The 25,244-nt window shown below is 48.0% G+C and overlaps 1 protein-coding gene across 1 annotated transcript; it reads left to right on the forward strand.

Annotated features, from left to right (window-relative positions):
• Positions 1-10,196: 10,196 nt before the first annotated feature.
• Positions 10,197-24,185, forward strand: fscn1a (fascin actin-bundling protein 1a; the record flags this gene model as incomplete). Its single annotated transcript, XM_080512217.1, has 5 exons — positions 10,197-11,312; positions 21,449-21,605; positions 22,601-22,722; positions 23,458-23,625; positions 23,977-24,185. The coding sequence occupies exons 1-5, from the start codon at positions 10,469-10,471 to the stop codon at positions 24,183-24,185; spliced, it is 1,500 nt and encodes a 499-aa protein (XP_080368343.1). The 5' UTR covers positions 10,197-10,468.
• Positions 24,186-25,244: the final 1,059 nt, after the last annotated feature.

The following is a 25,244-nucleotide window of genomic DNA, read 5'->3' on the forward strand; positions in this document are numbered from 1 at the left end:
ATACTTGTGTAGCGAGGTCCTTCACAGCCAACGTATGCAGCATTAGCTGTGACTGTGCTGATGTGCAGTGGAATAAATCCAGAGTAAGCAACTGTGGAAAATCTCGCTGCAGCTTTTTCCTCATGTGGGTCAAGCTTATAGAGAGCTGATATGAAAATCACAGAGTGAGTGTGTGTGTATGTGAGGTGAAGGTTAGGTTAAGGGCTGGGCAAGTGGTACTTTATTAGTGTGTGCGCATTGAGTCAGTAAATAACCGAAGACAGAGATAAGGCTGGTTACAGGTGCATGACTAACTGCCCTCTCATTGGCTGAGCTCTGCAGGTAATCACCTGGACCCGTTGGCCTTATAAGGAAGCTCAGGTGACAATCCGGCTGTCGGTCTTCCAATCACACAGAAGCCTCATCCCGATCCCCCTGTCTCAAATAATTAGCTTTCTCTTTATCTGTAATCCTTTCATTGCTCTCTATTCGTTGCCAAACGTGAATTTGCACACACTCTGCGTTCCGAAAAGCTTAGAACAGAGAGGGGAGTGGAAGAAAAGAGACAAAGAGAAAGAATAGACAGAGAAAGAGAGGGAGGGAGAGAGAGAGAGAGAGAGAGAGAGAGAGAGAGAGAGAGAGAGAGAGAGAGAGAGTTACTTCTTTATTGGCTCATCTGATTGTAAGCTGATAACCTGGAACGTACTATCAGGCCGTTACATAAGGGATAGGAGACACCCGGAGAGAAACTCTTTTAGTGTGTGTGTGCGTGAGTGTGCATGTGTGTGTGTGTGTGTGTGTGTGTGTGTGTGTGTGTCTGGGTGGGAGAGAGAAAAACGAGAGACAATAAGCAGCCGTCCCTCTTCTGTCTTGTTTTTCCTTGTTTCTCTGGTAACGGACACCAGATAACTGGGTTAGTCACACTGCATATTTTTTTTGTGTAAGCAAATGTGTGTGTGTGTGTGTGTGTGTGTGTGTGTGTGTGTGTGTGTGTGTGTCCTGGCTCTAATTCATCTTCCCCATGCTGACCTAATTTCACAATATTTCTCCGTCTACAAACTGGTGAATTGTTCTGTCTCTGCCGTACGACGAAAGCCTCCGAGCGTCTCGCTCAGTCGGCTGCTGGAAAGTCCGGCGAAACGTTATTTGTGTCATTTCAGAAGTACAACAGGGTGTGGACTGCTGCTGCTGCTGCTGCTGCTGCTGCTGCTGCTGCTGCTGCAAACGGAAAATGTGCTTCTGGCAGCATGAATGACTGAAATCAAACTTGTACAGGAGAGACATTCTTGCGTCACAGCATATGAAGGGAGATAGATACTGTGCAGTTCCCCCCCCCCTCATTTTATTTATTTTTTTAATGTAGCTTCTACTGTCCAAACCAATTAGGGACACATCTTGTAATGTGAAGCAGAGCAGCATCGCTTATTAATTTAAGATGTGTTATTGAGCTCCTTGGGTGGAGAGCGCGGTAAATATTACCATATGATCGTTGGCACTGCACTTAAGTTTGCCTGACTCTTCAAAATGGGGAAATCTTAATGTTTGGTGACCACACAAGAAAGCCTGGTGAGTCAGCGTTCACAAAGCATCATGGCAGGGAATAAAGAAAACAAAGCCAGAATGAACTTGATTAAATTTACAAGTGTTTAGCTTTTGTGTTTTCTGTTTTTGCTCGTAACTTTGATGATCGGTATTATTCAATCATGTAAGCTGTCGCTCGGCTGCTGTGCCCGCTGTCAACTTTAGCCTGTGTTTGATGTATTCCGGCATTCAGAATGTCTTAACCTCACGAGACCGTGTCCACTTTTGGAGGAGCATGTTTTGCAGTTAGAACTGCTGGACCTTGCATAATACAGGTAATAACTAACAGCTAACAGCTGAGGCATGCACCTGCAAATTAACTGAGAGGAAGATAGATCCCCCCCCCCAGTCTTCACGGGCTCTTGTAGTTCCCTCATTCAGCAGAGAGGGGCAGGCCTGAGAGCTGTCTGCTGCCAGGTGGGACACTTCCTGTCGCCAACATTTTCCTCACGTTTCCGTCAGTTGTTGTCATCCTAGTTTGGCTCATTTTGAAGCTGCATCAGAAACAGACGACAGACGGCCTCAGCGATGGACTGAACAGAGATTTTGTCCATCATAAAGGGGTGGAAGTCGTGCAAGTGTGGATATTCGGGAGTAAACATACATTGCAAGATATTTGTTTACATTTTTTTTTTAATATCATTGCATTCACGGTTTAGTTTGATTGCACACTAAAAAAAAAAAAAAATGTTGCCGGTATCTGATGACGACAAAAGTTGTACTCAGATCTACTACTACTGCATGTGACTGAAAGCAGTGTATCCCATTGTTTTCACCCAAAGGGGAAATGCCCAGTGTGTGTGTGTGTGTTTACAATGGCCATCTGTGCCAGGTGTGTGTGTGTTTACAATGGCCATCTGTGCCAGATGTTAATGATCCCTATGTGTGTGTGTGTGTGTGTGTGTGTGTGTATGTTAGCATGGCGCATGTGTGTGTGTGTGTCAGCAGATGGTGTGTGTCCATCACACACATGCTGTCTTCCATTATCAGGTCCCAGTCATCAATTATTCACACCAGGAGAGCGGAACCAATGAAGAAACTAAAATGTATTTACTGTACAATTTGCAGGATCCATTGCATTTCATTTAAATACATGAATACTATATAAATATTTAAAGCGGAGTCCACTTGGTTACTGGTGGACTGCTACACACGATGTACCTCTGTGACACAAACACCCCCCCCCCCAAAAAAAAATGACCCAGAGCTGCAGAGTCTTTCAGGGGGTCTGTGTAATAAGAGGCCAACAGAGAACAGCTGGCATTTGGTGTGTGTGTGTGTGTGTGTGTGTGTGTGTGTGTGTGTGTTGCCGGTGAGTGTCTTTTGTGCCTTCAGTGTGTGTGTGAGTGTCCAAAGAGGCTCACTACGGGGGCCTCCAAACCCCCTTTGTCGAGAGGGGGCACGTCATTAGCATCACTGCTCATTGGCCATAAAGAGAAAGAGGAAGAAAAAGATGAAAAGCTGAGGTGAAATGAACTGAGCAGGTCTCGGAGAGAGAGAGAGAGAGAGAGAGAGAGAGAGAGAGAGAGAGAGAGAGAGGAGAGAAAAGGAGTGTTTAGAGCGATGGGGAGAAAGAAAGAGAGCCGGGGGAAGTGGTGGCACAACTCAGCAACACCTGCCTCTTCTGTCCAAATGCATCCTCCGTGTGTGTGTGTGTGTGTGTGTGTGTGTGTGTGTGTGTGTGTGTGTGTGTGTGTGTGTGTGTGTGTGTGTGTGTCTACTGAGGATACACATGTGCTGCTATAATGCAGTGGGCGAGGGGACCATGAAATAAATGCATGACGTGAGAGTGATCTGGCCGGTGTAGTACAGCGCTGCCGCCAGTGGGTGGAGCAACAGAGCTCCTTTAGACTCCGTGAGCGACGACACGCAGACGGCTGCTGCAGCAGACAGAGCTCGAGGTGCTGGTGCCACGAGAAATATTCGCGATACCAGAGCAGAATCGTTGTTCGTGGGAGGAATTCACAGCTTTTCACGAGCTTTAAGCGTGAAGGTCAGAGACACACCGCGACTGTGAATTCTCCTGATGCTCCTACCAGGCATCAACAGGTGGTATTTTAATCTTTAACAGTCTAAAAAATATATATGAAATTGTCCTTGTTTGCATACGGTTTCCTATCAATTAGAATATATAACAATTTAATCTACACATCAACGCCATATGAGCATATAATCCTTTGAAATACAATGAATTGCACGCAAATGCAAATCAGCACGTGCACGACATATATTACCATAAAAATATACAGTATATTCCAGGAGGAAAAAGAAATGGAATATTTGACTCTGACATTTTATTTGATTGGTACGTTACAAATACCAATGAGGTATTCATAGATATGCATCTTATAACAGCATACTGAGTAAATTAAGTGGCTTAAGAGAGCCTGTCCTACCCTATATATATATGGAAATATAAAATATCGAACGCAGAGTTACACCATCATGAATATCTCAGAACATGATAAAAAAAAACAACGTTTTTTTTCTAACATAATTAAAGGACTTTAAAATATGACAAATGCAAAAAAAAAAATAAGAGCCTGTTTTTAAAGACAGGGATGTTTACACTCTGCAGCTGTTTGCTGCCTCAGAGATGAAACAATGTGTACCAGGTTATAAGAAAAGGAAGGAAATTAATCAGGAAGGAGGGGATATTAAAGCCACGGACCACAGTGTTCATTCATGAGGACAGGATGTGACGTCACCGCCTCACCGAGAGGCAGGAAAAGGTATTTTTAGTAGTGGTCCGGTCAGATTTCCCTGCTGTGAGTGCCGGCGGCTCCAGTCGGTCCCCAAAAAATGAATGCAAGCACACAGAAAGCTACTGCGTGACGGCTTCTCTCGTGACCTTGACACAAAAATCTCTTGTTTCATCTTCTGCAAAAATGCAGTGGGGGGGGGGGGGGGGGGGGGGGGTGGTAATGAGGTGATGTGACAGGCACACATGAAGCTGTGTTCTGGGCTATCGTACAGGCTCAGGGCTGTAAAACACACACACACACACACACACACACACACACACACACACACACACACACACACACACACACACACACACACACACACACACACACACACACACACACACACACACCCTGCAGTGGTTCGGTCAAGCCTCATTGCCCGTTTTTCTTGACTGACCTACATCTTTCTGTCTGTGACATGCAAGACACACACACACGCACAGACACACACACACACGCACAGACAATTCATAATATGTTAAACAGAGGGAGAAGCAATCAAGTGGCTTTGCTTATCTTGGCTCGACTGCTTTTGCTGTTGCTAGGACAAAAAAATGGGTGCCGGAGACGACACACACACACACACACACACACACACACACACACACACACACACACACACACACACACACACACACACACACACACACACACACACACACACACACACACGGTCTAACCTTTGACCCGCCCACTGTGTGGAGAGTGGAGGGGAGTGTGTGGTGTTCCCCAGTGGCTCCAGCTTCCAGCTCTTTGTTGGTGGAGGGGAGGCCTTTGGGTCGGGCTGCAGCTGTGTGCACACACTCACTGGCAAATACACACACACACACACACACACACATACACATTCCTTCGTGATTGCAAGAGACACCCGCATGCACAGTTTACAGTTTGCTCCCTCAAACGGACATTATTGTTGAAATGATTCTAAAAATATTTAAAAAAAAGAGCCAATCCTTGTGTAACAATGTCCACATGTTTCAAATATTCCTACAAAATGATCTTGTGGAGGTCAATTCATTGACTTGTAAAGACATTTCACAACACATGTGTGCAACATGGCGGAGGAGAAGTCAGCGGCCCATGAGAGTGGTCAGGTTTTATCCCCTCGCTGTTATGGAGTAACAAATTGAGCCACACTTGCACCCACATGGCCCTAAATAATAAAATATGGCATGGGAATCATATTCCACATTTGGGGAAAAGGGTTTAAAATAGCTTATTTTTAGACTAACAGGAGGATTGAAAAGAGTTGGACCCTCGTTTTTGCATTCATCCTGAATTTTAAACCTTTTGACCGTTGGTGTTCTAGAAACCCTATAATCATGTTGAAGGATAAGAGCAATCTTGACTCGTAGTCCGAGGGCTAGTCACTTCTTGATTTTTTTCCCAGCTGTTTTGATTCAGATCTGAATGCAGCGAATTATCTTTTTCCTCGAGCCAACATGAATACCCACAGCCTTCGATGCACTTAACTCAGCACGTGGGTCTTTGAAGCAGAAACAGCTGCATTCAGCTTTAAAGGCAGAATTTCACATGTTGCTTCAGCTAATAAGTATTTGGCCAAATGGACTAAATCAGGTATTTCTATACCTTGGTTTTCCTCTTTGAGTTTTTTTTTTTTTAACTTATTGACAGAGTGCAGGCAGAGCTCAGCTCGTGTGCACATTTCTGAGATTTGACATGTGAAAGTCACAATGACTGAGAATAAGAAACCGGTTTGATCCTAATCGACAAAACTGACCAGTGACAAACGAGATGTACTGTGTCTGAATTCCTCAGTGTTGACATGTCAGTGTGTTTTCGTTCCAGCCTTGTTCCTCTCGGCTCTTGTTCTGGTTTAGATTGCAGCCCATTTATTGGTTCAGTCCTGTCTCTTCCCCACTACGTGCCTTTGCCTTGGACCGTCTCACCGCGTACCAAGCTGCTGCCTGTCCAAATATTTGAGAGGCTTGCGTGCCTTCGCAACCAGAATCCTTGACAGTTGTGCGTTTGCCATGTGAACACTAATACAGCACACCGGCGACGTAAAAGCGAAGGGACATGCAGGAACACGTGACGGCAGAAGCAAAGTGGGGCACGTGATGACAAACAGACCCACCAGACAGAAAACACAGCGTGACCTCACCTGCTGCAGATCAGCCGCCGTCTATCTGGCGAGTCCGTCGCCACAGTAAAATGTAGGTTAACGCAAGAGAGGATTCACAAATCGTCACTAGGCGTGTTTTTCGTCAGGGCTCCGCTCTCATGAACCCAATGGTCTGCATTAAATCCGACCCAATACGTGAAGGCTTTGGACACGTTTGTCCGCCGACATGCACTGTACAAGGCTTTCTGTGGTTTGGGGGGCCGGGCGGTGTGAATATAGGTCAGAGGAGAACGACCGATTCCCCTCAAGCACCGTCCCGTCAGGTTTCAATGCATATTCCCACCATTCCCTTTCACTCTGTTTGTTCCCTTACTGCATTTGTGCTTTTGTTATATTGCAGGGCAGTTTTTGAGTCATGATTAAAGGTTGCCCAGCTGCAGCTACAAACTAAAGAGTTGAGTTAAATCATATTTAATTTAATACTTAATGAAGAAAAGGAAAAAAAAAAAAAAAAAAAACCTCTTGATTTCAATGGAAGAAAAAAAAAAACCTCGAACCGGCCTTTGGTTGAGACGTGTCGAATAAGATGCTTCCTTATTGGTCCGTGTTTTAATGCAGCAGTGAAAAGGAGGATTTGGTTGGCTCAAGTTCAGAGGTGTGTGGTGAAGAACGATGCCGATTGGCTCGCGTCGTGTCTTCTGATGCGCTGCTGCAGTGCCGCACCGCCGCCGCCGCCGCCTGCAGGTACTGAATGCAGCAAGTGTGTCAGTGTGTCAATGTGTGTCTCTCTCTCTCTGTGTGTGTGTGTGTGTGTGTGTGTGTCACTTCTTTCAGCAGAGCGCCTGCCCTTCATCAGCCAGCAGAGTTGAGGCCGGTCTCCATGGCAACCGCCCCTCAAAGCTGAGGCTGTGAACAAAGATAGCTCCCCTCGCCGTCTCCGTCCCCTCCTCCTTTTCGACACCAGCTGTGCACATCCCCTGCCCCGAGGTCTCTGCGGAGGAGAGTGGTGTGTTGCCGTGTGTGTGTGTGTGTTTATGTGACCGCGCGAGGTGTGGCGTAATCACAAATCACGATTAATCTCATCACCATAATCACACTTACAGCCCACAGTCTGTGGAAGCGTAACGCATGATGAAAATGTCTGTGCGTGCGCACGAATATCTGAGTAGAGAAGAATCTCGCTTGACTTACAACAAGAAAAGCCCTTCAGAAGAGGAAAATATAAGTGTGCGTATGCTCCTTCGTCTACTGCCAGACTTACTGACTCATCTGTAACTACAAACTGTCCTCACCCTAAACCCCCTCCTGTCCTAACCGTCACCGAGAGCACGTCGTCGCTGGACGCTTTGAGGTCAAATGAGTTATTTTCAGCCCCACAAGGGGAAAATCACAATAATTACGGGCGTCCAAAATGGTAGGAAATACAACAGGCTGCACGAGCTCGCGACTCTCTATGCATTTAAAATGACCACATGTTGGAATATCAAAATCTAGAAGGCAGGAAATAAACACTGGGATAAGACGGAAGCTCCACTGCTGTGAAGTCACACTGCCAACTAATGTAATGTCTGAAAATAAAATATGATTGTTGATGATCGGTTTCGCACTCTACTGATGACTTGCAGCTCTATAAGAGCTATAAACTTGTATCTGAACAGAAGAATACGAGGGGCTTTGTGTGGAGACAAAACTTGTTGAGCAGCGTGTTGTCTTCCTCAATAGGAGTTTATGACTTATTGCCTCCATCCATCCATTTTTTTTTATTATCCTACTTCATCCATGTCAGGGTTATTCCACTTTGGGAAATCCGTTCAGCAGCACGGAAGACGTCAGATTGAATTCTAAATTGCTGTTTCCCTACAAAGATCTCAGAGGTCCTTACGAAATTCAGTTTTCCCAACGTGGGCTGTTAAAAATAAATACAACACACATTAATACTGCCAAAACATGGCCAAGGAAAAAAAAAAAAAAGGGCCAGAACGAGTCAGATGATTTTATTAGAGTGGGATTCTGGCCCTGAAACGACGGTGAGATTTGATTTGTTTGAAGATGCTCTGTCTGAAGATTGGATTTGGCCACACTGCAGCACAGAGAGAGAGAGAACTGGGGAGATTACGTGTGATTAGATTACGGTTTGGGGTCAGATTACTGTGTTTTCAAAGCAAGCTGCATGCATGGAGCTGAACTAAATTCATTGGCAAATCATGACAGGAAAACAGGGATTTAAAAGATATTAAATAGCTATAAAGGAAAAAAAACCAGAGCTGGTTCTCTTTTGGCCCGCGAGGCTGACGGAGTCGATAAAGAAATTCAAGAGAAAAAATAAAGATGGAGGACGAGTCTTCAGCTCGACTCGGTCGAAGTTTGATGGAGCAGAACCAACGTGTTGATTAACCACCGTCACACTCATATTTCACTGTATGAAAGACCTCTGAGCAACACACATGTTAGTATTCACCGCAAGAGTCCTGTTTTATAACTGGGGCAAGTATGGGTTTGAGTTCAAATTTTAAATTAAAAAAAAAAGAAGAGTGCACACAGCTGTTGCTGATGTGATTCCCCACATTTAGGGCTTTCTGGGTTTGAGTGTCCGTTCATGTATTGAGATGAAGCCAGTGTGATGTTGTTTGGCTTCTTTGTTTGTGGATCTGGGGCCTTTCCTGCCCTCTGATGTGCTCAGGCCATGAATAGAGCTTTGTGCATGGACACACACACACACACACACACACACAGGCCTCATGATTTGAATGCTGGGTCCATCTGCCGAGCCTCACGTCACAGAAAGTGATATGATTTTAATCATCTGCTTAAAGAAAAAAAAAACATGGATGAGGGTGGTTATTTTTAGTTCGGAGCTCAGTTCAAGTATGTTTTTACTCTTTTGACCTATTTTCTTCCCCCCCAAATAATTTCAAGGTGAAATAGTGTTGCGGTGGAAAATAAAATCAGAGGCTCAATGATCAGGTTGTAGTGATTATTGCTCGTATGCAGTACACACGCACATTTGTTTTGGTGCAGAAATGCCAGTTAATATACACAAATCAGCAATAACTTTATGACCCACCTGTTAAACTCCTGTAACTTCCTGTGTTGCTGCCGAAACGAAGGATCAGATTTGCTGGTCAAGCACACGGGATTAATATTAGAAATTCGAGGCAGAGTCAACACCGGACCCTGCAGTGACCCTGGAAATATACCTTAAACATTTTGCTCCTGCCAACAGGGAATGCCATTTCCACAATCAGTTTAAGTCACTTTCTTCCGCGGTTTCAATGGAAACATGCACATCGTTGCTTTTGATACCCTGAATGATGTGCAGCTGCACCCATCCTATAGACAGCAACAATTCACCTCTAGTTTTTTTTTTTGTAAATCCAGCAGTGTCTGGATTATTTGTTGCAGCTTCATCGGACAGTCTGCTAATCCCGCAATAAGCCGGATTTGCAACTTTTTTTTCCCCGCCCCATTTGTGCCCTTTTAGTAAATTGTTCTGCTGTTGGAAGATAATAAAATGAGGGGATTTATACCACTATGGAGAGAACTGCTTTCTTTACATTTTTAAGCAATGCAGTCACCATAAAGACGTATGAGCATCAGCAAAAGCCATCCATCCATCCCTCCATCCATCCATCCTTCCATCCATCCCTCCATCCATCCATCCATCCGCAGATGAGAGAAATTTGTCATTTCAGCTCAGATTTTGTGTGACGGTAAAAGGAGGCGTGGCTTTGGTTGCAACGTCACTAATGGTTATATAGGCTGCAGCTGTGGCGGCGGGCTCGCGCTGCTGAGACAAGCAGAGCACTGAGGACCGGCGGCGCGCGCTCACAGACTCCCACTCAGCAACTCTCGCACACACACACACACTCACACTCACTCCCCAAACAAAGAGAAGCACGCGAGGCGAGCAGAGCATCCCACCCTATTCAGCCGCGAGCTCACTTGCAGAAGCAACCCCCCCCCTTTTTTTTTCTTCCCCATCCATCCATCCATCCATCCATCCCCCTCTCTCTCTCTCTCTCTCTCTCACGCGGTCCAAGCGGTCCGAGGCTCGAGCGCACCAGAACCGACCATGACGACCAACGGCGCGGCGAACGGAACCAGCGACATGCTGCAGATCCAGTTCGGCCTCATCAACTGCGGGAACAAGTACCTCACGGCGGAGACGTTCGGCTTCAAGATCAACGCCTCCGCCACGAGCATGAAGAAGAAGCAGATCTGGACGCTGGAGCAGAGCGGCGACGACGCCGCCAGCGGCAACGTCTTCCACCTCAAGTCGCACCTGGGCCGGTACATCGCCGCCGACAAGGACGGCAACGTCACCGGCGACAGCGAGTCCCCGGGCCCGGAGTGCCGGTGGGTCATCACGGCGCACGACGACGGCCGCTGGTCGCTGCAGTCCGAGACGCACGGCCGCTACCTGGGCGGCACCGAGGACCGGATCATCTGCTTCGCGCAGACCGCGTCCGTGGCGGAGAAGTGGAGCGTGCACATCGCCATGCACCCGCAGGTGAACCTCTTCAGCATGACGCGCAAGCGCTACGCGCACCTGAGCGACAAGGCGGAGGAGATCGCCATCGACCGCGACGTGCCGTGGGGGGTGGACTCGATGATCACGCTGGTGTTCCGCGAGCAGCGCTACCACCTGCAGGCGTCCGACAACCGCTTCCTGCGCAACGACGGCGCGCTGGTCGCCGCCACGGACAAGAGCACGGGCTACACGCTGGAGTTCCGCTCGGGCAAGGTGGCGTTCCGGGACTGCGGCGGCCGCTACCTGGCGCCCTCGGGGCCGTCCGGCACCATGAAGTCCGGCAAGAGCGCGCGCGTCGGCAAGGACGAGCTGTTCGTGCTGGAGCAGAGTCACCCGCAGGTCGTGCTCACCGCGGCCAACGAGAGGAACGTGTCCACTCGGCAAGGTGGGTGTGGTGGGTCCACTGTGTGTGTGTGCGTGCGTGCGTGTTTGTGTGTGTGTGTGATGGCACCTTCCCTGGCAGAGGAAGGGTTAATGTGATGGAATGTAACACTGCATGCACCCCCCCCTGCATCCCACACACGCGCTTTCACATGCACACACTCCAAATGATGGGACCAGGACCTGGCCTACATGTACACACACACACACACACACACACACACACACACACACACACACACACACAGCAGAGGCCTGTGTCTATTTACACGTCAAACAAATGGCCCGTTTGGCAAGAAACTGCCTTTTTTTTGTTACATGAGATAAAACAATCAGATACAGGAAACAAAACAGCCACTCGCACTCTAGAATGTGATGCACATGTGGAGATATTGAAACAAACACAAAAATCCCCTCAAATTTCCCCCCCTCATGACCATAATTCACAGAGAGCTGATAAGAATCACTGTGTCGCGGCTGGAGCTGTGAGTTCAGGGGCTTTTTTTTATAAACAAGAAAACAAGAAAAGAGTGCAACGTGTCCACGTGTGGCATCATTCACATGGTAATGAGCCTTAAACTGGCAGGCCGGCCTGCTGCACGGTGTAAAGGAATGACTGAATACCTCTCTAGCGATGGGCCTTTTCCCATAAATGAGTCGAGTGCAGAAGTGGGCAACTGCCATGAAATCTGAAACTCTTGGTGGGATTATTGTAATTTTACGTGCACGCATGACTCCAAATTACTGCATTTCTCGGTTTTTAGTTCAAGATGACCCCTCAAGACTTTCTGCCCAAATTCCTATGACTCCTTGTAGATTCCTTCAGTCACACAATGGTGGATCCTTAATCTAGTAGCTGTGATCACTTGAAGGCTGAAATAGAGGTTAATTTTGTTTGTTTGTTGGACGATTCATGCCTGTAAGACTTGTTGGTCCCGATCGGTTGACGGTTGAGATGACAAAGACCAATGTTCTGATTGTTCGGTTCGGATTGTTTTGGTGCAGCTGCTGGATTTTTCTGCCCAAACGTCGTCCTTCACTGTGCCAACTGACACGCCGGCTCATCTCTCTGTGGAAATGTCGACCTTTTGCTATTCGTCAAGCCCGCGATAACACCAGTTTTCTCATTTCCTTACTCATTGCCACCCCCACCCCCCTCCTCCTCGCCGTCCCCCTTCCCCCACAACCCACCCTCACTTTCACAGCCTTCGGCTCCACTGCTGCGCCTGCAGTCATTAACGGAGGCATTACTCGCGCTGGAAGGGCTGTCGGCATGGACGGGTGTCTAAATCCTCCTTGTCCACACTTTTAAATGTCCATTTCCATCTATAAACGGTGCAATCCGGGGAAATGTGAGGGGTCTTGGTGAGTCGGTTCCCCCCGGGTGTCGGCGCAATAAAGATTTGTAGGGGTGAGGACTTTTACCCGACCGTCTCTCCGATGATTGACGGGAATGTATACTCATTAATTCTATAATTGTTGTGTGGTCAGAAGAGCACAGTCGGTAGGCTTACCGTGTGGTTTGGCGGTGTTGCTTTTACTTTTCACAAAGAATAATCACTCTGAACTTTTTTTTTTTTTTCCTCTGCCGTCTCCGTCACACCCAGCGTACGTTTGTTCAGTCTCGCAGCTTTATTTACTCGTCAAGTGCACTTTTCCCTTCCATCAGCTGTTATTCTTTTTCCTTTCCTGAGTGGCACCCGGTCCCCAAAAACAAAATGGATGTCCGGTTGTGATGCTGGGAAGACTGTTGGGAGGGAGTTTACAAGCTCTACTGTTAGAAATGTGACCTGATAGACGCTGATCCTATTGGGTTTCAACTTTAGTTTAATCACGGCCGGTGCAGCTCTGCAGAAATCTGCTCGCCCAAATGTGCCGATTTGTACTGGAGAAGTGAGTTCGGTGCATTTTGTGGCCGTACATCTGGTTTGAACGAGTTTAGGCTTTTAAGCTCAGTTTCAGGGAAGTGTTGCCAATTGCATCCACGAAATGCAAAAAGCGGTTTGTGGAATTGGAAACGCAATTCGTCCTGCTGGGACATGACCAGACTGTGGACTTAGTGAAAACTGGAACGATCGGCTCAGTGTGACGTGGTTGTAGGATAAATCTGTTGCATTTGACCAAACATGTTCTCATTTATACAAACTAGACCTTTTAAGTTCTCGAGTGAAAGTTAAAGAATCCAGATGCTGAACTTTCTGTGGCGGTCAAAACACTTAAATTCCACCTCTGTTGCCACCGTTGGATAATTTGTGTTGCTTTGTGACCGACTCCATGTAAAAGATGGCTTTTGAGAAACGTTTTAGTAGCTGGCATCTAATTTGTTTATAATAACTGTGCCAATGGTAGCTGGGATGGTGTGAAAGGAAAGTTTGCCCCCCCCCCCCCCCCCCCCCCCCCAATGTGTCCCCCCTGACCCGGCTTGTTCCCACGTCAACCAACCAGGAGACCCAGATCTCCAGAGGAAGGCCGCCAACCACTGGATGGTTGTGATGTGGATTAAATGTTGGGTGGAATTAAATTGGCTCCAGATGTTTTTTTGTTTGTTTTTTCCAAGCCGACAGCTGCTCGTCGTCACATTGCGTCCTGCGATCAGCTATTTGCCCGCCGGAGCCGAGGCGAGATGAGACGGCGGTACAAATCGACTTTAGCTTTATTAGCAGCTGAAGCTCAAGCTCAAGTGGGTCAGTCCAAAAAAAAAGCTGCTTTTCCTCCACTCGTTTTTGTTTACGTGCTTAATTGTTGTTTATCAAACCGGCACACTGAAAATGGAGTTTCGGCATCCTTTCAGACTTGATTGTCGAATGCAGACGAGCCAAAGTTTTTATTTTAAGTCTTGACAAATGAAGTTCAAAATGTGCAGCAGGTTTTGTAGTTTTTAAAGCGCTTCGTAGTGTAAAGGTCACGGGTGATGGCAGAATGTACAAATTCTCACAGCAAGTCGTCCTTTGTGCCAATCTTGAGTCTCTAAAGCCAAGATGGGATCTGAACCGTGTGTTTTGCGATTCCCAAGATGCAGAAAGTTCCGGAAGACGTTTTAGTTGATGTCATAAACCTAATAAATCCCAAAGTCTCCGTCTGTTCTCAACCAAAGTACTTTTGCAGGTTGTCATGAGTTTGTCAATCCAAGCTCTTTGTTAATCAGTTATTTCCTCTCGACTGATGCTTCCAATAATCTCCTAATTTGTCCAATTTTCTACCTGATTAAGATCAAGTGGACATTTCAGCAGGTCTTTTCTTTTTTTTCCTTCCTTTCCGTACAGCTACTTGAACCCTGAGCCCTCGTAACTACCATTAAACTGGTCTTGCACCGTCACTTTTCTTTGGCTGTCGGGTCTCTAATCCCCCGAGAGACCGTTTTACAGCCCCCTCATGAGCGGGGATGCAGTTTGCTTCAATGGCTTTCTAAATGGCCTGTTCTGCCCCTCAAACTGCGGCGGCGAAGATCAAGCGCTGGGTTCGTCTGCCGGACGGTCGCGAGCCATCGTATCCCGTCGGCAGCTGGTGTGAGCGCACAGCCACTGCTTTCTGCAAATGACTGTCCTTCATCCTTATTAAGTGGTGAACGAGGGGCGACTACGACGTTTCGTTGAGGTTTTTTTTTTTAACTCGGAGTTGAAGTTTTCACTTGCTGTTTTTCGTCTGTGCTTAAATTCTTTGACATCTTGTAATAAACCAGGACGTCCCGTTGAGATTAATCTTCTATGTGTAGTTTTCTGGCTGCGTCATGGCGATAATCCAATCCCATTCCAAGTCTTATTTATATTGATACCGTGCACGTTTCTCTCATTGGAGCCACATATGGACTCAAATCGCACGTTTGTACTGCTGTGGAATGTTTTTCTTTTTAGAAAACATTAAAAATGTTTAATGTAGAACAAGCTACACAAGTTATAAATGTTGTAATATTGAAACAACCAACAATGCGTGAGATAGAAAGTCACGTGCAGAGAGCATGTTGGGAACACTGATACATCTGTTGATGGTAGTAAAGGTCATGTTGACCAATAATTAGCCAGCAGAAATGTGAAGTAAACAAAACTAGACTCCTCTATACATAAAGATACCAGAGCATCGCGGAGGACAAAACATTGGACTGGCGAAATAAGCGGTGCAGACGTGTCGGTGACGATTCATTTAACGGGTTGAAACGACCCAAAATCCAGAGAGACAATCGGCCTCAAGCACGTTTGTGGGTTGAAATGAAGAGAAACGGTGTCCTTCATGTGGAGTTTGGCCATGAGTCGACTCTGACACCCCGTATCTGTATCCTTTACCCACTGCCAGCAGGAAGTGACACGGCAGACACAACCAGCCCGACCTTGGCTTGGGGATGGGGGGGGGGGGGGGGTGGGGTGACGATCCCTGCAGGCTGGAAGGTGATGATTTGCTCTCTGTCTGCAGCACGTCGAGTCAGTCCACCGATAGGAGCAGAAGGCGAATGAGCAATCAATTTCTGCATCCTTGGTCATGCTGACGATAGATGCTCTTATCTGTGTGTGTGTGTGTGTGTGTGTGTGTGTGTGTGTGTGTGTGTGTGTGTGTGTGTGTGTGTGTGTGTGTGTGTGTGTGTGTGTGTGTGTGTGTGTGTGTGTGTGTGTGTGTGTGTGTGTGTGTGTGTGTGTGTGTGTGTGTGTGTGTGTGTGTGTGAGCATGCCAGACTCACAACAGCTGCATACCCACAGGGAACCTCTTTATTAAAGGTTCCTCCCCCCTTCAGACGGTCTCCAGTGTGTAAACCTGCACAGAAATGCCCCAGAGCTCACAGTCCAACTGCACTTTGCAACACGACAATGGAGTTTTTAATCAATTTGCCAAACATTTGATCTCTCTCTCTCTCCCTCTCTCTCTCTCTCCCTCTCCCTCCCCCGGGCACTGCTCTGGTGTATTTCACATGTCTGACCTGGATTTCCATTCAGGAGCATCGATGTGCCATTTGCCCATCATGTCTGAGTCGTGCGCTTCAGTCAGTCGGCGCTCTGGGTTTTGTGTAGGCTGCTTGGCACAGTCGTACTTTGTGTGTGTGTGTGTGTGTGTGTGTGTGTGTGTGTGTGTGTGTGTGTGTGTGTGTGTGTGTGTGTGTGTGTGTGTGTGTGTGTGTGTGTGTGTGTGTGTGTGTGTGTGTGTGTGTGTGTGTGTGTGTGTGTGTTGGGTCAGAACAAAAGGCCCGTGATCTGGCTCCCCCGTTTGTGCCCCAGCTGGTCGCCTCCTCGGTCAGGCCCGGTGAACAATGGGACACACAATGGCGTGCGTTCACAGCGGGTCTGGAGCGCCGGCTCCCAGTAGCTGAAGACGGCAATCTGTGGCTGAATGTGGTGGGAGGAGTGGACAGGAAGATGGAGGGGTCGTCTTCGTGTGTGTGTGTGTGGTCACTTGTCCTGCTGTGCTTTCTGTCAAAGAGAGATTGGAAACCCTCTTCCTTCGTCCACATGTAACTTGACAGGCTTTGATTACCGGTAGTAAAGATGTGTTTTTTTTAAAGTCTGGTTCTCAGTCTTTGAGGGCTTCTGTCACTGGAGGGATGAGGAAAGTGAAAGACAAATGTCTCTGAAGTACATTCAAGAGGTTAGATTACTTTTTTTTTTTTAGTGGATATTTATTTGGTGCTCTGAAACACAATGATTCGGAAACCAGAAGCTTCACCTGCTCTACTGCAGTCATCACTTTACACAAGGTGGTGTTACTGTCATTGTACAGATATTAACAGATTATCTCCAAAAATGAAGCCTAATCTCCTTTCTTGTACTTTACGTCAGTCGGTCGGTCAAAACTCCCGTCATAGGAGAATTTAAATGAAATTATTTACAAGTAAAACTATGCTAAAATTAATGCTAGGTGCATTTCATGTCTTTTTTCCAGCTCGTTTTCCTGTAGACTCATCAAAACGTCGAGGCAGGCCTTGAGTTGAAGCCAATATTTGTGAAGCCTGGACTTAATTTTTTTTTGGAAATCCCTGATGTAGTGTGAACTCACACGGCCACACCTTGACAGGCGGCCTCATCCTCCCCCTCCGGGCCACGGCCGCTGCGCCGCAGGGTTCAGGGCGGGTGTTTTGTCTCTTGTCAGGTTTGTGTTTTCGTACTCTGTGTGCAAGCGAGCGATATTGTTCTTTCCTTGTGATGACTTGTGACCGCTTTCAGAGGGCGTGTGTGGGAAGAGGAGACGCTCACCGTTTAGAGAAGGACACTTTTTCCCAGTTGGCTGCACGTCTCAGATATCTCGCATATCTGTTCTATTTTAAAGTTTGTCGTCTCCGATGCTCTGATACGTATTGTGAAATCCCATCGCCTCCAATCTTCTAGAATTCGAGCCGTTATAACTCCCTTTTTTTTTTTTTGTAGTTTGACTTGTAAAAGATCTTGCGGTTACTTTTCCAACCTTCACTTGAAAATACAGACGTGTTTACAGAAGCGTCCACCTCCACACCGTGCAGGGCCAAACCTTGAAATCATGAGCTTTTAATGGAGCGGCCTTGAACGGCCAACTGGACCCTGGAATACGTGATTGAGCACGTTAGCCCCCCCCCCCCCCCCCCCAATCTGTTGCTTTACAGCTAGCTTTCAAGCTGGGCCCTGGTGATTTCCAGAAGGTCATCTGAAGATTTCACTGAACGGTGCCACCCAGGTTGATAAGCAGGGGAGGAAGCGGATTTCTGTCGCTCGTCGTCCAGATGTGTTAAGCGGGATTGTTTCCAGATAAACCGGTTGAATCGACACGGGAGATTCTGCGGGACTCCGAGCTCGTTGCTCGGCAGTCGGACAAAAGACGGAGGAGGAAGAGGGTTTAACGTCGGGAGAGGCTCGACCTGGAGAGCCTCTATTACATGATGTCATGTTGGGTTTTTTTTGGGTGGGAAAGAGTCGTAGATCATTTACCACGCTGGGAGTTCAGCAGCTGGTTTAGTCTCCGCTGATAAATGTTCACGTCTGTGCTACTGTGTCGAGGGTCTGTGTCGGCCTGGCAGGAAGCAGGGGGGATTAGAGGAGAGCAGCTCGAGCCCTCTTCTTCTTCTCCTCCTCATTTTTCCTCTCCTCTCCAAAACGCTCCTTCAGTCCCTTCTCGTCTCTTGCAGCAAAACATACAGGCATTTCATCTGCCCTGTACCCCCCCCCCCCCCCCCCTCCTCTCTCTCCACCATGTGGTTCTCATTATGTTCAGTTATATTTTCCTTCTCGGTCGTCGCTACGTGTGAGCGCCCCCACATACTTCTGCAGAAACTCAAGCCCTCGCTCGACAGGAGACGACTAATGTGTATTTCTTCATTCTTTTTTTTAAATTTCTTTCTCCTCGACAAAAAAAAAAAAGAGCAGCAACTCTCTTAACAGCGAGCGTCTTATGTAATCCTGGAAGTGAAACAGAAACACAGAAAACATGTTGGTTTAAGCTCCAGAGAAAGTGAATCCACACATTGTGTGACGAGGATACAACTGTGAAACGTATTAGCTTGATTTTTCCAATCCTCCTCTGTGCCTCCATTGACATCAAGAACCAATAAACACCCACAATATAGCAGACATTATGAGGTTAAAGATAGTTTGACTCGTATCCATGCAGGAGGAAAGTGCAGCTTCATCATTTTTTAACTTCTGATATTTTTACCATTGAGATCTAGTACCCCCCCCCCCCCCCCCCCACTAGAGCAGAAAGAATGCAGAGTTGAAGCAACATTCAGCATTGATAAGATTAAAGAGGCTCCAAAGAGCTGCAGAAAGAGCTTTTTAAGTCTGAACTGTAAAGTGGTTCAGCCGCTTCCAGGGATGCATTGTGGGTAATGCATGTGGCTGAAAATGACCAGTTTTACATGCAAAATGTAAATGTCCTGAAATGAACATGACTGTTTGAGTCTGGTCTTCTGGTAAAACACTGTAGTTGATGGCGTCTGTTCACAATGGTGTCAGACGGGCAGAGAAATTCTCAATATTTCTATTGGAGGCAGATTTTCATCAGACATTTGTACCCTATTGAAATGAGAATCTCATGTACAAGCAGTCTCTTGCTCTCTACCAAAAATAATTGCTGAACAACTGATGCAGTGTTTCATGAAGCTTTTAACTGGAAAGGTTCTCGTTTCCCAGTTTACTGAATTCACATGACGGGGAGAAACATGGCCGCCTCCAGCACTGCTGCTCTCCGACTGCAGAAAATCCCATTCGAGCTATTTGCTGTACGACCATGACTTTGTTTTGCAGATGTACAGTCGACGTCCACGATGTTCCATAAAACAAAACCTCTACCATCTCCTTGACCGGGGTCCCCCCCCCCCCTCTCAAATCCTCTCACTTTCCACTTTGCCTGGACTTTATCTCTATGATCGCATTAGAACAAAGCTTTCTCTCTCTGCTCCGAGAGGCTGAAGCCAACGAGAAACATGGAAAAAATGAGGAGCCGCGGAGGGGAGGGTGTCGTGTTTAAAAAAAGAAGAAAAAAAGACGTTAAAGGAAAACATGAGTGCGCTGGTTTGTTTTCTCAAACACATCTTTCTTTCTCCGGCTGACTGGGTCACTCAGTCTGCACACATTTGCACAGACCCCCCCCCCCCCCCCCCCCCCTCCTCCCCATGTGTGTACCCTCTCGCTATACATCCACACACAGTATGACTTCATCATATACAATAGCACACATTGTCCTGTATGGAGCTGCTCCGTTTCTGTCTATCCATGTGTTCATCCTCCACTTGACTCATTTGTTTACCTCTTCGCCATTGTCAAGTGGCTGGTTGGTGGGATTTTAATGAGCGTTTGGTGTTTCTGTGAACACGGCAGTCGGCGGTATGGAGCCATTTAGACGCGAGCGGACGCCGCTCACTTGGTCTGCCGGTAAAATCTGAAGTCGATGACCATGAAAGTTTTGATTGGAACTGAAACCATGTGATTTAACTGCAGTTTGAAAATGGCATCCACCAAAATTGGAAACATTCGCCGGCCTATTGCGTCACACAATGTGTTTTGGTTTGAGGACGTCGGGGAGGATTCTCTGAAATGGGTCAACTCATCCACTGAATAATTTGCTGTTCAGACAAACCATTAAAAACACCTTGATCAAAAATGCACGCAGCTTTTGTTCGATACGCCAGTTTAGACAAGATGAAAAACATGGATGTAATCAGATTTAATACAACTGCTGATCTTAATGGCCCATTTTTACACTAAAACTACAATTACCGGAATGATTCCTCTTATTAAACGGCATTAAGGGCATATTTTGTGACGTATGGCTAATTAATTAAAAGTGAGAGGGTGTTTTACGTGGTGAAATCATTATTTTAGGTCAACGCCCGGGATATCGTCCATCTTCTGTCTAGATCGAAGAATCTTTTTCAAACTTTGAGTCTCTAATATGAATGAAGAGCGCTGGTAGAAGTCCCTCTGCGTCCCACTGTTCACCCCCCCATTGCCTGAATGCCTCATTCAGGTCTGACCTGAGCTCCCTGGTATTTGAGCAACTGCCATTAATTGCCTGCCGCGGTGGCGGCGGTGGCCGTCTTCAATGTCGGTTCGTTGACGGCTGAAAATGTAAGCGGGTTCAAATCTCGATCACGATGGGATCTCCGCAGAACGACAGTGTTTATCCGCCTCAGCTGCATTAGCCACATGCATTAGGACGGTCATTAACGTGCTCATTCAGCTTGAGCGCCACTCTGCCGTTGCACCAATTATGTAGCATTGTACTTTACGTCATAGAATCTCCATTCGCTTGGCGTCAAGATGACCACTTCTGTAATTTCATCACCGGACTGTTCGCAGACTTAACGTTCCGCCGCCCGGCGCGGTCGCGCCCGTGTTCTTTGTGCCGGGACGGTCGTCCACCATGACGACTGAGCCTTTGAAGCCCACCGCGACAGATGTGAGTGCAGCTGTGTGAAATCCCCAAATAATCCCAGCTGTCTGGCGTTGCTCATTTAGCACGTCTGATCCTGACCAAAGAGTGTGTGTGTGTGTGTGTGTGTGTGTGGGGTGTGTTTCCACTTCGCTGTCCGTGTGTTTCTCCATCTGGACTTTTGGTTTGTAATAATCTGGCCCTGCAGCTATTTCCAGCCCACTTGTGTGAGTGTGTGTTGGATGCCTTACTGACCCACTGGCCTGCATCACCCCCCACCCCCGCTGACCTCTCTTTCCCAATTGTCTGGCCCCCCCTCCCCAGGTATGGATCTCTCGGCCAATCAGGACGAGGAGGGCGACCAGGAGGTCTTCCAGGTGGAGATCTGTCGCGAGAACAGGAAGTGTGCGTTTCGGACGGCCGCCGGCAAATACTGGACCCTCACTGCCAACGGCGGCCTGCAGTGCACCGCCTCCACCAAGTAAGAGGCGACACACACCCGAGACAACGAACGGTCGCCGCGGCGACACCTGCTCCCGTCCGTCCGCCCGTCGGTGGCGGTTTGTGTGTTTTGAATCTGGTTGGTCTCGGCTCTCGATGTTTAGTCCTGCCCGGTAATCCGAGCTGAGTTTGGTGTGTGTGATGGTGTGGGGGTGGAGGTGAAGAGTGACTACACCCCCCCACCCAATCACAGCTCTGGTATGTGTCGGGAGACAAAGTGCATTCGTGCGCAGCCTCAACCTGCAGAGAGCGATTGTCTTTTATGCGCCGGACTCGTGTTCCAGCAGAGAGCTGGGCTGTTAACCTCTGACCTTTGACCCCCAGCTCCCGGATAATTTCCCTGACGGACCACACGGAAATTCACGAGTGGAGCCGTTTAAACCGCTCTTGTGCTAAGTGGACTACTTAAAGTGCCATTATCTTATGATAAACAACAAGTTTTTCCCTTTTTATTTTCCTGTCTGCGCGAATAATCTGATCCAGTATCTGATGGGTCAAGAAAAACATGTGTTGTGACTCGACCCGGAGGCAGACGACCCTTTGTTTTTTTGAAGATAAGACAGTTGGGACACTGTGGGGTCGGTCGGCAAAACGCTCTGCAGGATGTTCGTCACATTCCTCCATCGCATTCTTAAGATTTCCCTCGCTTTACTCCTAATGGACAAAACCACAAAAATCCCTCGTTGGTAGTTCTGAGTCTTATTGCGGTTTGGGGGGGGGGATTTAGGATGTTTCTGAGCTGATTTAATGAAAGATCGCCGGACAAAGCAGATTCACTGCCAAGAAAACAGGATTTAGAAAAAGGAACTTGATTGAACTTGAGCACAGACGACAGACGTACCCGACTAACCCAGCGGTTGGTTAAGGAGTGCAGGAAGGTTCCGGACTGAACGTAACCTGTTGTGCCACGGGAATCATCCCTCTCACCTCTGGCGCCGCCCCCCCCCCCCCCCCCCCCCCCTTGTCCGTCTCCAGGTCGGCTAACTGCTACTTTGACATCGAGTGGCGTGGGAAGAGGCTGACGCTGCGAGCCGCCAACGGGAAATATGTCGCCGCCAAGAAAAACGGCCAGCTGGCGGCCACCATCGACTCGGCAGGTCAGTGATTGTTATTGGAGACACACATTGGGGGGGGGGGGATCTGGAGATACGGGCGTTATGTGAAACTGTTTGGGTTTGATGGACTGACTGGGCGGACAAAGGCCTCGGTGTGCAGATTGAATGGATTAATAGATCCAGGAAAAGACTGCAATCTTCATTTATACCGTATCTTGATATTATTCATCAGACATTCCAAGTCCATGGAGGACAGAAGCCTTGTTAAGCAGGTTTGATCTTCCAAAAAAAAAATGTATACTCTAAAAACACGTGCCAAGCTATTTTTATTTCTGTGACACAGAGGCAGACTTTAAATAGTCGATGGCTTTTAAACGGGGAAGCTTTCATAAAGCGCCCACTAATGTTTCCTGATGGTGAATAATGTGGAGTACAGAGACTTTCAGTGTCGCCATCAGAGCAGCCGCTCCTCGCTCCTGCGAGACGTCGAGACGGCAAGCGGATCACAAAACGCTCCAATTATAGATTTGCTGTCGAGCTCCGGCGGATCAAAGCTGCAGCATTTTTCGTTTTTTTTTTTTTTTGTGGGGAGGCGCTGGCAGCCGCTCTGCTCCGGTTGGCGCGTATCTCTGAGACCAAGCCGCATCGCGTGCACTTTTTTGTTTAGTTTTCTTTCCCGATGAGTCGTGATGAAGACACGACTCATGACTGGGAGCGCAAAGGGGGGGTTGATTGAAGCCGTTGGGCTGAAGCGTCTTTTGTTCTCCCGTGTGGCAGGCGAGTCGGAGGAGTTCATCATGAAGCTGATCAACCGCCCCATCATCGTGCTGCGCGGCGAGCACGGCTTCATCGGCTGCAGGAAGGTGACGGGAACGCTGGACTCCAACCGCTCCACCTACGACTACTTCACCATGGAGTTCAGAGACGGAGCGTACAGCCTGCAAGGTCGGTCGTCGCGCCACGACGTTACAACCGGTTCAGTTTTACTTATCGGCGGTGGTTTTGACGAGGGCCGAATCTGTACATGCTGAGAAAAGCGTCTCCAGACGCGTCACCTCGGGTTCTGATCGCTCGGTGCCAAGTGGTCATAATGTTGTGGCGGAGCCGTGCGGCGCCCTGCAGGCACACGAGGGATTAAATCCTCTATTCTTCTCCTTGCTTTTCACCGATTTGCGGCCAAAAGGAGGGATTTGATTCGGATAATGTTTTTTTTCCCCCCGCCTCCACGGCGTTGTAATTCAAACGAAGCTAATTTAAGCCGAACCGTTCGTTCCCTCTCTCTTCTCCCCCCCGCAGATTCCACGGGGAAGTACTGGATGGTGGGCAACGAGCAGTCGGTGGTGAGCAGCAGCGACGCGCCCGTCGACTTCCTCTTCGAGTTCTGCGACTACAACAAGCTGGCCATCCGCCACGCCGCCGACAACAAGTACCTCCGCGGCGACCACGCCGGCGTGCTGAAGGCCAACGCCGACGACCTGGAGACCGCCACGATGTGGGAGTACTGAGGGGGGAGTCCAGTGGGAGGGAGGGGGGGGGGGACATCATGGAGACGACGAGGAGGAGGAGGAGGGGTTGTACTGCGCCCGCCTCCTCGCCATGATGCCAATATTTCTACCTGTTCACACGCCCACACACACTCCCCTTCCTTTCCTCACCTCGCATCCTGTACTTTTGACTTTATGTGTTGATGAACTGCACAGAGAGACCGGGAGGGACGGGAGATGGAAGTGGGACACGCTGCTTTCTTCTTCCCTGCATCCGTCCTTCCTCCTGTTTCCCCCCCCCCAGCCCCACCTCTTCTGTCGCCACGGGGGGGGGGGGGGGGCTGCACACTTTCCTCTGCTCCCGCCTGGTTCGCTGCTCGACCCACCACTCTCTCCCCGTCCTCCACCTTACGATTGGGCCGTCCTCCTCCTCCTCTTCCTCCCAGAGCAAAGCAGAGCTATGTTTAGCCCCCCCCCCCACCCCTCCGTCGTCCTAACTTCGAGTTATTTATGGTGCTAAAATAGTAGTAGAATGATTTTTGACTGTTTCTATCAATGTGTGTAATATGAGTGGTTAGGGTTAGTCGTGGGTTCTCTTTTCCCCCATGTCTTGACTCACAGGCTCATCGGCCTTACATCACTTTGTTTCATTGCCTCACATTAACGGCAGGTGGTGATTTTAACAGGTTGGACGAATAACTTTATAAACTGAATAACACCTTGGATGATGATGTTGAAAGGTTGATTTAGCATTAAGCAGGATGTGTTAAAAAAAAAAAAAAAAATCCACTGGCTAACGAGCTTGGGCCTTGCTAAAATGGTTTCTGAGCATCAGTGGCGAGAGAATATGGCCCAGTTCTGTAAAGTCGGGCTTTGAATCGTCTGAATACTGAGACTACATGCAGACTGAGCAAATGTCTTTCTTGCAATCTTGTAGAATCACAGATCTCATTACACACGAATCACGATACGAACATAAACGGTTTAATCATTCTGCTACTCTATTAGCCCCTTTGCCAACGAACCCTCCCCCCCCCTCGTCTATGTGTCTCCGTTGTATGTGTGAGCGCCGCCCGGTGG

Source organism: Blennius ocellaris (assembly GCF_963422515.1).
Source record: "Blennius ocellaris genome assembly, chromosome: 16".
Classification (NCBI taxonomy): domain Eukaryota; kingdom Metazoa; phylum Chordata; class Actinopteri; order Blenniiformes; family Blenniidae; genus Blennius; species Blennius ocellaris.